This window comes from Poecilia latipinna, unplaced genomic scaffold (assembly GCF_001443285.1).
Source record: "Poecilia latipinna isolate Pla-1442-1.1 unplaced genomic scaffold, P_latipinna-1.0 Scaffold1617, whole genome shotgun sequence".
NCBI lineage: Eukaryota > Metazoa > Chordata > Actinopteri > Cyprinodontiformes > Poeciliidae > Poecilia > Poecilia latipinna.
The window spans coordinates 71,809-88,129 of record NW_015114233.1 but is presented as its reverse complement, the minus strand read 5'-3'; the positions used below and the strand labels follow the sequence as shown (position 1 = coordinate 88,129).

Genomic DNA, 16,321 nt, shown 5'->3' with positions numbered 1-16,321 from the left:
ACGGAGTAGGCCTGGCTGGGGTTGCCAGGTAACGGTGCAGCGCTGTTGATTGAGAAATAATCTGCCAGTGGAACAAATACTTTTTCATCAACATTAAGGAATTACTGACTTAAAACATGTTTATTTTAAGTTAGTTTTGTCTTATTTCAAGTTTACTATTTGCAGTAGAAACTAGACTAAGACACTTGGCAAGATTTTGTGTTTTTGCAGAGTACTGGAGTAATTTGTAGCACGAAGGACCCAAAAACTTGAAGTATTCATTTTAATAACAAGTTATTCTTAAACAAAGGTTGAAATCTCAGAATAAACCATTTTTCCAGTTTTAGTAACAAAATCTACATTCAAAATGTCCTTGAATTCAAAAAGACATTCTTCAACTACATGTTTAAAACATGAAATCTTACCAAGTATTTCTGATTTTTGTTCTACTTTCTTGTGGAAATATTTTAGCACACAAAACTCACTTACAAGTAACGTTTTAGCCAGATGTAGGAGCTTGTTTTAAGTTAATAATTCTTTAATATTGATTAAAAAAAGGTACAAGCTCCATTGGGAGATTTTCATTTATAACATGGGAAAAATATTTTGTCATAAGTGAAACTAGAACTTTTTCATCAATATTAAAGAATTAATTACTTACAACAAGCTCCTACATCTTGCTGAAACATTACTTGTAAGTTAGTTTTGTCTAATTATATTTGCACTAGAAACTTGGTAATATTTTGTGTTTTTGCAGTGCAGCTGTGAATTCAGCCTTCACAAGCATTAAACTTCCCTTTAACTACGCCGTTTTTTACTCTGCAACCCGTGTTCTCATTAAAAAAAACAAAGAAACTGTGAAAGCGGACGCTGAGGTTGCATTTGCAGGGAATTTTTGGGTGCAAATCCACTTTGGGGCGAAGCACGGACCTGCTTCTCTTCGCCACTTCAACGTGCCTTCCTCCCTCCAGGCTCACCTCCAACACGACGACAATCAGCGTTGTGCTTGTTTTTTGCAGTCACCGAACCTGAGAGCAATTTGCATTAAACTAAAATGTCCCTCAGTTCTGGCTGGCAGGTTGTTTACAGTGTTCTTAGTCCCTCAATTTACTGTAAATAGTTTATTTTGAAGATGAATTTAAGTTATCCAAGAAGTAGATGGAATTTAAGATGACTTGTGTTGATTTTTTTATTCCCAAGTGGATTTGAGAAGGTATTTAACGAGCAGCAGGAAGAAAATTTGAATTCTTGTAAACATGACCCCACTGTTTTTCTTTTTCTACTGTGTGAAGCCGAAGAGAAAATGTGTAATTTATTTTGGAAAAATCTGTAGCATTTTTATTTGTTTTCTATGATGATGTATTTATTTTTCTACCAACTGAGACTCAAAATGTTTGAGTTGCTGTCGCACACACTGGCGATGGAGAAATCACTTTTTGATTTGGAAAATTAGTTCCACAAAAATAAAACAAAACAGGAAAAAGCTTTGACATTGGGACGTTCCAGCTTTGATGTGTGCTTTGAAAGGTACTGAAAAAGACAAAGAGGTAGAAATCAGGCGTCGCAGCTTTAAAAACGACTGAAAATAAATCAGGTTTTGCTGTAAATTGGACTTTCCAGTTCTGAACGGGTTAAAAAGTTTCATGTATGTACTGTAGCATACTCCAGATTCACGTTTACTGGAATATTTAAACTTTTAATTCAGGAATATCCATCGTTTCTCACTCATTTGTTGGGTTTGTTAGATATGGACCAAGCCTGCTCTTTTCCTGAAATCAGATTTCATCATAAGACAGAAAAAAGAAAAGAAAATGAGCACTTCTTGATTTGATACCGTTTATCCAACAGTGGAACAAACAAAGTTGTATTTTGCCGTTTTTCAGCTTTTTTCTATTGTAAAATTTCTACATGGATTTTGTACTTTTTCCTTTTTATACAGTAAAGATAAGAATTTAAAAAAATCTTGTTTGGTGTTTTTCTTTTAATCATAGTGGGGAGTTTTATATCAAGTTTATTTGTAAAGCACATTTCAGCAACAATGCAGCTCAAAATGCTTTATATCAAAAAACATAAAACAGTAACCAATTATGAAACAAGTAGTAAATATTACATTTTGTCAAACGCTCTCATCAAAAATAATCAAATACTTTGATCAATGTCCAGTTACTATGAATCGAATCAGCTCTAAATAGGTGGCGTTTTAGCCGTGTTTTAAAGCAACTCAGTGTCTTGGCTGTAATGCAGTTTCCTGGAAGTTTGTTCCAGATTTGCGGTGCATAGAAGCTGAATGCTGCTTCTCCATGTTTGGTTTTTTAGGCAGACGTGTTAAGACACTGTGACTAAAGATAAATGCATGGATGAGTTTCTCTAGATCGTTCTTTCTGTAATCCTGGAAATGTTGTTCAGGTGACAGAAGGCCAACTTTGTAACCATTTTTATGCGTCTCTGAAGGTTCATGGTTTTCTATAATGTTCTTCATGTTATGCACCACCAACTCAGAGAGTCCAGAGTTGTCCCTAAAACAGAACCAGCCTTCTTTATCAGGTTGTTGAGCCTTTTTAGATGACGCTCTGAACAACAGATTTATAGAAGCTCTGCAGCATCTTGAGCATCAGTGGTTGGGTGGACGCTTACAGTCTGCGTTGTGGTCCATGTCGTGCTTTTAGAGCTGTCTCTGGTCCGCTTGGCGTTCACAAATACATTCAAACTGAACCAGAGTTCAATTCTACTCAAACAAGATCAAGGTTTGTAGGCAGACCAGAGTTAGCTTTTTTGGTCTGATTACACATGCATGCCTCCCCAAACAAGCTGGACTTTCTACACCAACGGACTGGAGTTTGATTAGGCTGGTTTAGTCCATTTTAATCCAACTCCAGTCCGTTTGTCTAGAAAGTCCAGTAAGCTTGGGGAAGTGTGAATGCGCAATCAAACTCTGGTCAACTAAACGTTTCTGTCGGTTCGGCTGAAGTGAACTCTGGTGTGAACACCAAGCAGATTTGAGATCGCTCCAAAAGCAGGAAGTGGACTACAGTGCAGGGCATTCTGGGTAAATACAACCAAAACAAATTTGCTAGCCTAGCACGTGGGAGTAATGGCTCATGTTCTTCAGCCAAAAACAAAAGAGAAATCCTATAGCCGCTAAAATCTGACGCTACTCCATTTTGTTTACATTTTGTGAAATGAGCAAGGTTTTTGTGTCGTTTTCTTCAGTGGTTTTGTTGCAGCGCCCCTACAGGTGAGGAGGGGAACATGTTGCTCAATTAGTTTGAATTGTTTGTGAGAAAGCGAACCTAGCAGCTGGAAATGTAACAAATGTTGCCACTTTGGTTGCCAACAGGTGGAAAAACACCTTTAAAAAGTGTATGTAGATTTATTGGTGCTCACCTAAAAACCACACAATCTGGCTCCATGTTTACGGCTGAGAACCAAAACAAGACCTGAAATAAAACTAGTGGAGCGATTAGTCAGTTCGGAGCACCGCTGCTCATTTCCTGGGATTAGGAAAGGAGATTAATTACAAAATCCCTCCTTAAGCTCATCCTGTCTGCTTAATTACTCCTAAACTCTTTTCTGCTAGGAGACAAACTTGTTCAGACAACATTAAACTTCAGGTTTCTTTAATTCAACCCAAGTCTCTCTCAGAATAGCTCTCATTCTCTGTTGTTTTCCAGTTATTATTTCTTCTTCTTATAATCCAATCAGATGCCCCTGCTGCGTGGTCACTCTCTCTTCCCGCTGCAGCCAATCAGAACGTTGGCTCTGCCCCGGGGAGCCGTGTGATTGGCTCATTCTGAGGTTTAACTGGGGATACTGGTTCCCAGAGCTGCCTGTTGACTCAGTAACAGGACCAGCCGGTGAATCACAGACAAGAAATAAAAACTGGAGTATCCTGTTTACAACCTGAAACAATCATTTTTTTCTAAAAATATTAGATCAAGAATTCGTTCTTTACTGCGTTTTATAGCCTCACCAGACGAGTGAATACTGTTTGCTTTTAGAGAAATATTAAGCTAGTTTTATTAGACAGGAATTGAAGTGAACAGGAGCAGAGGTCAACTCTGTCCTCATGTTAACACAGATAACATTAAAAAGCCCCTTTTGTGTGTTTTATCAACCACAAACCTCTGAGATGGAAAGTAAATAACAAAACTTTCCTAAGAGCAAAGCCCTGAGCCAATCAGATGAGCATGAGTAATGGAAAAAACTATCTTAGCTTTTAACCATAAACCTTTACTCTTCTTCCTCAGGTTTAAAGCACACTCTGCTTTGTACTGTTTTATTCTTTGCTCTTTTTGCAATAAAATCAAAAAGGAAAAAGTTAAAAGTGGTAAATGTACAGTTTAAAAAACCCCCAACATTTTGTGTAAAAGTGTAATATTTCTTACCAGTCGTATCAGAAAGTTTAACAGCCATTTTACAAAGATTTACACTGTAAAACACATTTTACTTGGTGTTTTTCATCTAGTTTCTAATGCAAATCTCTTAGTTCACTTGAAATAAATCAAAACTAACAACTGAAATTGTTGAAAGTAACTTTTCAGTTAGACGAGTTTGTTTTATGTAAATAAAAAGTTCTAGTCATGAGTGAAATAATGTCCAAGTGGAACACAGACATTTTAACTTTTAATATGGCATCATGTAATTTAACGCTTTAATGAGGCCAGTCTCAGCGCTGTGGTAACCATGGAAACCGAACTGAAAGACCTCAGAGCGACTGCTTAACGGCTGTTCTCATGTGACGTCAAACTGTAACCGACAGACATTTTGGCAGGCAGTTGCTATGACAACAAGCAAGTCACAAGGTTAGAAACTGGCTCTCGCCTTGTTTCTATACAACTTATAAACAATATACGATTATGATTTTTGAGTGCTCTACCCACCTCTGTGTAATACTAAAATAAATAAATTATAATTATTAGTACTTATATTAGCTACTAGCCATTACAAATCCGTTTAAACCCTGATTGCATGGAGTTCAGGCCGTGAAGCTCCTCCATGTTGTTCAGACTCTTCGTGTTCACCAAGTAGTAAACTACATGTCACAGTAGGAGATCGGCAGCAGTCCACATTGTCTGACATGTTTTCATTATCCGTCTCATACGGGTCGATCCCAACAGCAGTCATTTTGTCGATATATTCAATAAACTTTACTTTCTGTTGGTCTGGAAGCCATGGTTCTTTCTGCTTTGTGCTGCACTGACCTACTAAGATGGCGAGGATCACTTCCGGTTCAGATTTGTGGGAACTATGTAATATTTTTGTTGATGAACTGAAGGTTGGAGGATGGCCTATAATTATGCAGTAGTGATTTGTCCAGATAGTCCTTTTTTAATCAATGGTTTGATAACTGCTGGGGGAAAACACCTGATGAGAGGGACAAGTTTACTATTTGAATCAGATTGGATGCAATGACGAGGCCCGTCACCAGTACAAATTTTGCCCTTCAAATTATAATGAGGCTCAGAGTTGGAAAATAGAGAAAACCAGCAGTTGGGACTTTTGCATCAAAAAGGTCATGAGAACTACTTTATACTGTGTCTAATATTTGCAGATATTTTCAAAATCGTGGCTTTTCAATATAAAAGCACAGCATCACTTAAAAAATTTAGATAGCAACACAATTCTCAAGCAAATGGAAATTATTGAGCTCATTTTAATTTATTACGCGATTAGTTGATTTATTGTGACAGGTAGAACTTTCTTAATGAAGATTGTGGGCAGAATATCAATACAGCAGGAAAAGGAGCTTCACTGATTTAGAATATCTTCTAAGCTTTTATAGATTAGTAGTTGAAGTTGAGTCATTTCCTCTGCATTTCTTATGTTTGGGCATAATATTGGATTTGGCGTGGAGGACCTCCTAGTTTTTTTAATTTTTAGTCACTGCAACTTTGTGAGGTTTTTTTTTTTTATAAATAATGACACTTTAATGCAAAAATGGCACTTTGAATTGACTTTTAATTTAACCATTAAAGCAACTTTTCATAAAAGTGTCATTATTTACCTACACTTCATGACAACAGTCACAAACATTCATAAAGACTTCTTCATGTTCATAACAGGCGTTGTGTGGTGTTTATGACAGTGTCATGTCAGTTTTATGCACAATCCTTCAAAAAGTGTTACTGACAAAACTAACTCACAAGAAAGTTTTCTGCAAGAATCACTGACTCTTTTTATGAGTCAATGATTTCTTAATATTGGTGAAAAAGTTCTAGTTCCACTGGTAGAATATTCCACTGCGCCGTTGCCTAGCAACCCCAGCCAAGCCCAGGCCGTAACCTAGCAACCCAGTTCTAGTCCCACTGGCAGATTATTTAACTTATGGGAAAAATGTCTTGTTATAAGTGAAATAATTTGCCAATAGAATTAGCAGTTTTCCACCAATATTAAGGAATTATTTACTTAAAACAAGAACCTCCTGAAAAGTTTATTAGTTTTATCTTATTTCACCTACACTAAGACATTTGTGCTACAAACTAGAATAAAATTACCTGGCAAGATTTCATGTGTTTGCAGTGTGGTCTTAAAAGTCGAGAAGGTGTCCGCCTCACTGACTAAAACTGGGAGCTCCCATTCTACTTTTAGAATTTCTACTGACCAGCCCTTTATCAGATTTAGCTATGGTACTAAGCACTTAAATGCTTAGAAAATATCTGCACAGTGTGATATGAACCTAAGTGGTGATCTTCAGGTTGTTTTGGAGTAATTTAGTCATTTGGTAAATGGCATCAGAGCTATGGCAGCAATCAGCTGCCTGGAGTTAATCTGCAACAACATGAGTGTCATTTTTTCCATTCAGACTCACGTTGTCAGGTTAAAGCAGGTTGAACTACCCAGGAGCCAAGGTGGGACCGTGGAGTTGAGGCGATAGGAAACGCTTCAGCTCAGACTTCACCCCAACCTGCAGAACCATGACCATCCACACACTGCACTGCAAAAACACTAAATCTTCAAGTAATTTTTCTCTAGTTTCATCTTAGTACACTTAAAATAAGACAAACCTGATTGACAAGTAATTTTTCTGTAAGAAATATGAGCTTGTTTCAAGTAAATAATTCCTTAATATTTATGGAAAACTGCTAGTTCTGCTGGCAGATTATTTCTCTTCCCATAAGTGAAATAATCTGCCAGGAGAACTAGAACTGAGTTGCTAGGTTACGGGCTGGGCTTGGCTGGAGTTGCTAGGTAACAGCGCAGTGCAATATTCTACCAGCTGAACCAGCACTTTTTCATTACTTTTTCATTATTTACCCAACACAAACTCCTATATCTTGCTGAAATATTACTTGTTAGTTTTGTCTTTTATCAAGTACACCAAGACATTTGCACAAAAAACTCCAAGAAAAATACATGGCAAGATTTAGTTTTTGCAGTGTACCCCCAGTATTTTAGTAAAATTTCTAGTACAAATATCTTAATACAATTGAAATAATGCATAGCTAACAAGTAATTTTTCAGCAAGATATGTTACTTATGAGTTAGTTGTCCTTATTTCAAGTGTACTAAGATATTTACAATAGAGTCTAGATAAAAATATGTGGTAAGAGTTTGTGTTTCTACAGTGTGGGTGTTTACATGTTACTACCAGATTCATTACTGATCAAAAAGTGAGACAAAATCTAACGACATAAAAACAAATGCAATCAAAGATCAAGTAGCTTGTATATCCACCTTTATCAGTTACTCTCTGTTCGTTAATTTCTGCAGCACTTCAACAAAGCTGGTGAATTATGGTCCATTTGGTTTTCTCTAAGAAATGCTGTTACGATTTATGGTAAAATTGATCTTCTTTATAAGTCTTGTGATCAAATTGCAAAACAAAAAACTAGTTTTATAGAAGTTCTCACTACTAACAATAAAGGTTCAGATTGTATTAAATAAGAAAAAAAACAGGCAAACAGATTTGTTTACATCGTTTTATTAGCAAATGTAAAAAACACAACAGTTGTGACAAGAAAAGAAAACTGCTAAACTTATTTTGTGTTTATGGTGTAGCTGACGGTGTCCCAGGTGGGACAAATAGAACCTGGTATGTAGAGCCTGGGTTTGCGTTAAAACCGTTCCGAGGTCAAAGGTCGACCTGCGTCTTCAGTTCGGTCCGAAGTAGTCGACCACGCCGTTGCCTTTACGACCGTCGAAGAAGAAGAAGTTACGATGAGGAGCGTCTCTTTGAGAAAGAGCCTGCAGAGAAAGACGACAGCAGAGAGTTATTTTTATTATTTCAGGTGAACAGATTGAGAATAAATCTGGCGATAAAAATCACAAAATGTTTCATGTTTTCCTTTCAAACAAACAGAATGTGAGAATGTGGAAAAAAGCAGCTGAACTAAACAGAATTGGAGCAGAACATTTCAATAAAAGCCTGATTTATTGGAAGGAAAATGTTCAGAGCCGTTTTCTCAAGGCTTCGGCTCAGAAGTATTCAACCGGTGAGTGAGAGCAAGAAGCTGAAACCCAAACATGAACCCATGATTATATCAGCACCAAAACAAAATTATATGTTTCTGATCCAGAAAAAAACATTCCTGGAGTTAATAATATCGTCTATTTATATTTATATCTATATTTAATGATTTGGTTAAATCATTGAATATTTAGACAGTTATTCCCTCTGCTTCTAGATGCTGTGCAGATAGGAGGAATTTTACTTTATTCTCGTAACGCTACGACTTTGTCGCAATATTATTCTCAACATATTGCAGCTTTATTCTCATAATATCACCAAGGTTTCCCCCAGAAAACTTGCTAAGCCCGGTGGTTGGGGCGCTCCGCAGTCATTCATCTTGCAGCCCGCAGTGTTTTGGAGTTAAAGATCCTTAAAGTTGACAGGAAATTTGAAAATATTACTTGATAATTATGTGTTATTGAACACCAGCTATAAAGTCTTCAAAAATGCCAACATGTAACAGAAAAACAAATAAAATTAAAAAAAATAAATGAGCAATGTTAAGCCTGGTGGGGGCATAAGTAAAGTCTGGTGGCCCGCCAGGCTTATAATACACAGGGGGGAACCCTGTAACACGAGTCTCGTAAAATAATTCTTATAAAATTACAATTTCTCATAATATTAAGACATTCTTGAAATGTTACAAATATTTTCTTACAGCTATTCTCAAAATATTTAGACTTTCTCATAATTTTCGTACGACTTTATTCTTGAATTATTTCAACTATAAACATATGACTTTATTCTTGCACTCTGACTTTATTGCTGTGATACTTTTACAAGTATGGGCCTAAAACTCATACTAGGTCCATATGGAGTGTTAATATGGGCCTAACACTCCATCGTAAAAACAAAAAACTGCAAAGGAAAATTAAATCTGATGAACAAAAACACGAGAAATCAACCAAAACATGGAAGATTGTAGAAAACTTTACTAGATGTTGCCTGTTTTGGTTTGTGCAGGACGTTGGTGAGCGTTATTATTACCTGATGAGGTAAGTACTGAGCGCTTCACCTGAAACACGGTTTCTCACCTTGACCACCTCCTGCCCCAGAACTCCTCCCACGACGGCGCAAACCGGAGACATCTCTGAGAAACAGTAGCTGAGGACAAACAGAGCAGCAACGAGTTCAGGTTGCAGTTCAGGCAGAAAACTGGATCCCCAAATATCCTGTTTTTTTATTATTTATGTACAACTTTATTCGTGTAATATTTTTTCATTTTCTCTTAATATGGCCCTAATACCCTGCGGTAAAAACAAAAAACAAACGAACATTAATCTGATTCTAACAAAGACATGATAAATCAACCAGACTGTAGAAAACTTTCCTAGATGTTGTCCCTGTGAAATGGAAGCCACCTGATGAAGTCGTCGGCGAGCAGGTCGCCGCTCAGCCCCATGGCCTCCAGCACGTCGTCTTTGATCTGCTTCAGCAGCCGGCTGTCCTCTGCACACGCCTTGGGGTCGGGGTCACGACCTTTGTCTGTGCGAAACTTCAACAGAACTGGATGGACAGAATACATGAAAAGGAAACAAGCAGCAGTTCAGAAACTGGAAACTCAAGTTTCAACCATCTGACTGACTGGTGTCCAAAGCGCGGCCCCGGGGCCATTTGTGGCCCTTGCTCTGATTTTGTGCGGCCCCCAACTGCAATTCAAAAATTATACAAACCTGGCCTGTAGATGCAGATGAAAACTTTAAATCTGTAACCAGGGTGAAACTTATTATCAACTTCATTTTCCTACACAGGAAAATATGAAGTACAACACCAAATTGCAAAACTGCAGAATTTAAATTGATGAGTTACAACAACAATTTGTAACTCAAAGTAGTTCTGAATTGAACTGAAAGTTTTTGTTTTCTTATAACTGAGTTTTAACAAAAGTAAAACCAAATCAATCCAGAGTCTTTTACTGGAAGCCAAATCAGCTTTTAGTCTTTCTTAAACTTGGCTAAATATAGCAAACATTTTGAAACAAAGTGACCCAAATCATGTTCTTATTACTGAAAATAAATGTATTCAGTCGAGCAAAAGAAACTGAAAACTAGACGCCTTTCTTTTAATAATTTTAATACAGCAAACCTGTCAGATCTGCTACAGCGTATTAGGGACATTGCAGAAGGAAATTTTTCTTCTTTCATTTTTAGATTAATATCAGAAGTTTTCTACAAACAGACTTGGAAATTTCCTAATTTCAAATGTCAAAACTTTTCTTTTGAAAATGTCCCAGTTTTGTGGAAAATTTCTTCTGGCTGAAATTTTCTCCTTGTTTTCTAACTACAGTGGCCCTAAAAACCCTTTCATGTTTTGGATCCAGAATAGATATCAGGCTACTTTATTTACTTTACTTATTTGTTTGTTTGTTTTTTGGTTTGGTTCGCCACTTTTGAGTCTACGAATTTGACCAATGTGACAAAAGGTTTGGACAAAGGCAATGTTTTCCAGATAATCTGTTGCTTTGCTGCCATTTGTAATTTCATCATGCCGTTGAATTATCATTGCGTGGAAATTCGCTGCTGCTCCCTTTGAGAGAGGATAAGAATCTGAATGCGGTTGCACCATCGACCATTTCATCCGATTTGGCCCACGTTTCCCCCACATAAAATTAAAAGCATGCTCCTGCTGAGACAAACACCCCTGCTGCACAAATTCAGGAAGGAAGTGTTAGTTCATCCTCTGACAGATTAAAAAAAAAAGAGAGAGAAAGAAATCTGAATTGTGCTCTTTATGAGCAATATTTCAGACGGCTCTGTGTGCGCAGACATCAGCACCTCGCCCACATGTTTCCGGCTCGTCCATTAAGTTCAACCACATGAGGATGTGGAGTCCTCCCACGGCCATTTCCACCACACACACACACACACACACACACACACACACACACAAGTGGCAATGAATCATTTTCACACTTCTGTTCTGCCCTTTTATGAGAAACTCTACAAGAAGAAAGTTAAAAGTCTGGCACAAATGGCATCACATTCAGCTTTGACAGGAAATCAAATACAATTTCATAACACAATATAATATCATCAGCATAAGTGGAAATATGATTGTATCTCTCAGCCCACACAGCAGCAGTGACACACATAAAACTGGATCTACAACAAAAACAATGGACACCATTTTTTCATCCCACTGGTTTAATTTACAGCTCAGATCAAATGACTTCAAATTCAAATAAAAAATACTTTATTGATCCCAAAGGGAAATTAAATGTTGTTCTTACTCATTAATTCAAATTCTTCAGAGTTATTGTAGAATTTGAATTTCTACAGTTTAAAAAAGGAAACTTTTGACATTTGGTCAACTTGGATTAAAGTGGCTGAAAAAAAAAAGATTTTATTTCTTATTCTATGGGTTTGTAAGCTTCTGATGTGGAATTATTTCACAACATCTGGGGTTAAATGGAGCCTCACAACAGGGAAGCAGATCATATATAACCTAGGACTGGAGGATGTAACTGAAGAACTTATCACAATAAAAGCGTTTCATATCAGTCGATACTGATCATTATTAATACGCTTTTTGTTGTAAATATCTGACATTGTGTCAAACCTTCCCCGTTTCATCCAGTTTTCACTTCACTCCGTCGTTTTTTTTCTTTTTAAGCAGTTATGAAGTGTAACTGCTGATAATCTTCAGGCTGTTGCTAGGTAACCGAAAGTGGGGGGGGGGGGGCAGAGGGAAACTTGAAGCTGCTTCTTACTCAGCAGGTTGTTGCTAAGCAACCAAAGAATAAGACAGTTAGTTGATCCAGCTAACCTAGCTTAGCTTAGCTGTGAGAGCTTAAGCTGCTAAACTCTCATAGCTAAGCTATCAGTGATCAAAGTTCACTGAAATTATTGAATATTCTATCAGCTGTAATATCTACTGATATTGATCACGTGTCTATTGCGATTGATAGTGTGATTGATTTATTGTCCAGATCCATCTGAACCTCCACAAAACTGGCCAAATGTTTGGAAATTAAAGTTTATTGATTTTTGATAGAATGCTCTTGCATTATTATGTCATTTTCATTATATTAGCTAAAAATGGTCTTAAAACAATGTTATCGTTTATCGCAATAATTTCTGGGAAAATTTATCATCCAGAAAAAAATTTGTTATTGACAAGCCTAAACATGCGTACCTAAATTAAATCATTTAACAAAAACAAATTATAAACCGTAAAAATATTTATGCAATACAAATCCAAATTCTGAACTTTATAACAATAATTTGTTATAAAATTGTTATTGGAAAAATAGGTTGTGGGTCATTTTGTGTTGGTATTAGGATTGAATTGAAATCAACTCCTTTTTTGTTTCTAGTTTAAAAGAAATTTTAATTTTCTTCTCCTGGTCAGCCGATCAGAGACTCTTTAAGCTGCAGGATAGGAAATAAAAATAAACAAAAAACGTATTTGAAAAAAAAAAAAAAAAAGAAATCAGACTAATTAAAAAAAAAAGCCCAAAACGCACACGCACACACCCAGCCTGCAGTTCAGATCAGCCGACTGTTCCTAGTGAGACAGGAAACAGTTACAACAGAGGAAGAGCCACTTCCTCATTGGTCGCCCAAAACAACAACTGCTCGCTCCAATTATAGAAACACAGAAGGAATAATAACAGCGCTTCCTGTCTCCCCTCCACTAAATAACAACAACTCATGTTTCCACTGCTGAAAACTCTTCTGAGGTGCAGTGATGTGAAAACAGGGCGAGGCGGCAAATGTAGGTGGATATCATCAAACTTTAGGAGCTAAAATAATTACCTGAGAGCGTAACCCTGGTTTGGATAAGTTAATGTTTTATTTTCAATCAGTTTTTACATTTAATTCTTTCTATAAAGCAGAATAAATTCTAAAAAATAATGTAACAGAATTTAGGCCTGTCACGATAAATTTTGCTGGATGATAAATTGTCCCATAAGTTATCACGATAAACGATAATATTGTCATTTTGAGACCATTTTCAAGCAACAATAAACTTTAAATTCTAATCAACATTTAACACTGGGACTGGAATACATTTTAAATATCCAAAATAAACAAAAAAAAAAACAACAGAAATGATACATAACATGAATTATGAAGAATTTTTAAGTGCAGAATTGAAAAAGGTCAAAGTATTGTGATTATGTAAACATCGATTAGGTAATGAATATTCAACAGAACTTATTAAACTAACAACCAACTGACTCTGGTGTTTTCCTCCAGACTTTGGCTGTCACCTTGTTCGGACTAGTAACTATCTGCTGGACGCAAAGAGCTGCTCGCCAATAATGACTACCATATCTTTTAGCTGTTAAATGTTGCCAATGTAACTCGTTAAATGCTAAAAAAACGCTTAACGTGCCACTAATTGTCAACACTACAACAACTAAATAAGGTCAAGAAAAAGTTTTAATTGAGAAAGAAAATGGTGAGAAAGAGGGAAGTAGGTCAGTTATGCTAGCTTGACTATGACAACTTAACATGTAGATGTGCTGTGGAATTCAGCGCGTTTCAGTTCAGTTAAAAAAATTTAAAAAATGCGACCCACAAAAATTTTATTTCAGTTAAAAATATTTTTTCAGATTCAATTGTTATTTTGTGAGTTTTTGTTAACTAAAACTAGGGGGTTCACTAAATTGATATTTTTGATTAGGAAAAGAAAAAAGACGTTTTCTTTTAGTTGCATTATGGGGGGAAAATGGACCCGAAAGCCTGAGATTATTTGTAAAATGATCATTTCTGCTGAATTATTCTAAGAAGCAGTTTAAATCCAGCTCCAGGTGAGGTTTACTGTGTTGCAGCGTGGGAGTCGGGCTGCCCTACGCTCAGTGCACATGACTGGCCATGGACGGCCTGTGATGGAAACTAGCACGCTGTGCACGGGGACACCGCGAGCGCCAGGTGACGAGAGGGACAAGAACGAGAAAAACAGGAAGATGAAAGATAGAACTCTGTCAAAAACATCCAGAAACTACAAACATGTGGTTATTTGTCAGAGCAAACAGTCTTTCTCCTGAGAAACGCTGATTCAAATGTGAAGTTTTCCATCAAAGCTGAGGTGATAATCTACAAACTGTCAGAGTGGAACAAAGATTTGGGCATCATGGCTGCTGGAGAGTCACCCACATTTTCAGTTTCAGTTTTCGGTACTTTCTTTAGACCCTCCTGTCGTCCTTGGTGACATTAAAACTCTTCCTCCTTCACGTGTGGATGAATATCAGCTAAGAAAAACCCATCCATTTCATATTTTACAATGGAAATTGCATTCCTCTATGCATCATATTTTCCACAATATGAGGTCAAGGTTCAGGAAAAGAGGAGCTTCACAGAAATTAACCCTGTGCATAACTGCAGTCACTTTAAGCAGCAATAAGGTAAATTACAGGTTTGATTTTAATTTAAAATGTCATAAATATAAGAAATTATATTACATACGTACCATGAAGCAGGAAGTAGTCAACAGGCGTTCGCTTCAGGCTGGCCTTGGCCTTCTCACTGGTCCAGTCAACCTCCAGAGCCGCCTTCAGCGTGCAGAAACTGGCCGTCTGGTTGACGAGAAATAATAAAAATTATTTGAATTGAATTGAAAACAAGAAAGAAAGGAACAAAAATGCCTGAAAAAATCCTAATCAGAGCAGTTTTAGCAAGAAACACATTGATTACAAGCAGTAATCTCTGGCTAAACTGATGCCTGTAAATAAAAATAAATCAATATTTTACCAAAGAGTCCTTTGGCAACTAAAAAATTAAAGTTGAATCTCTTAGCAACAAGTCTGAGATTTTACTCATTGGGACTTTTTTGACAAACCAGAGAGATTTTATTTTCCCTTTTGAATTACTGCGATAGTTTTTTTAACTTGAGTAAAGGAATACATTTGCGTTACCTCAAATAAAAACATCTACATACAACAAACCAGATCTTTATTGACATAAATAGAAAAAAACATTGTTTTCGACATAAAAATTTAATTTTTATAAACGATAATGTTAAACATCACCAATGTGAAAAGATAAAATGTGATTTGTAAATAAACCATGGCTCTGAGTACTGTACCTTTTTCACCATGGTGGTCTCATTCGGGTCGACTTTAGCTTTCTTAGCTTCCGGACCGTCGCTGGAGTCGGACGACGGCTTCACTAGTTTGGGTTTCTCCCTGAAACAAGAACAGTTTCTTCAGTTTAACAGGAAATGGAAGACAACAGAAAAAATGTTTAATAAAATAAATATTTTATTTATAATTAATTATTATTATTAATAAATATAATCAGTAATTACAGAACATTAATAATATTAGTATTATTGTTAAAATAATCAAAATAAAATATTAAATCTAGTTAGTATTATTGTTAACAATAGCAGTAAATAAATAAAATTATTTATTTTAATTTATAATTTTAACAGCAATGCTATAATAAGCATTGCTGTTAAAAATAAAAAAAAATAATGAGTAATATTTCTTATATTAATAAAAAGGTAAATTTAGGAAAAATCTATTTTTAAATCAGTAATCCAGCGAGAATGTTGTCATAAAATGTTTAATATTTCTCTACAGTTGTTCAAGCAGAACCTGTGATTAATGCCACTGAGCAATCAGCACCCAGGTGAGTGCAGGTGAACTCACTCCACATAGTTGTGCTCCTGTCCCAGGTTACAGAACATGTAACCATAGTAACCATAGACGTCGCCACAGAACACCTTGATGTTGTGCTGAGAGCAGAGCTGGTCGACGCGCACCATCAGGTCTCTGGAGCAACCTGTGAGACACACCTGGGGAGAAAAGTAGCTGATTGGATCAGGAAAAAATATGAGATTAAAGTCCTGAAAAGATTATTTTAGTTATGTATTTTATCCTAATAGTAGATGTTCAGAATAAAATGTCAGTCATTTATTTTGTCCGAGTTCAGTCCATAAAAA

General features: G+C 36.4%; 1 protein-coding gene across 1 annotated transcript in view; it reads right to left on the bottom strand.

Moving 5' to 3' along the window:
• Positions 1–7,884: 7,884 nt before the first annotated feature.
• The window catches only part of sae1 (SUMO1 activating enzyme subunit 1), a 16,561-nt gene continuing 8,124 nt past the window's right edge, over positions 7,885–16,321 (bottom strand). Inside the window, exons 4-9 of the mRNA XM_015059274.1 lie at positions 16,029–16,174; positions 15,461–15,560; positions 14,846–14,951; positions 9,790–9,934; positions 9,463–9,532; positions 7,885–8,163 (exon numbers count right to left, since the gene is read on the bottom strand). Coding sequence (XP_014914760.1) covers positions 8,071–8,163; positions 9,463–9,532; positions 9,790–9,934; positions 14,846–14,951; positions 15,461–15,560; positions 16,029–16,174 — 660 coding nt within the window. The 3' untranslated portion in view covers positions 7,885–8,070. The remainder of the gene's footprint in view (positions 8,164–9,462; positions 9,533–9,789; positions 9,935–14,845; positions 14,952–15,460; positions 15,561–16,028; positions 16,175–16,321) is intronic.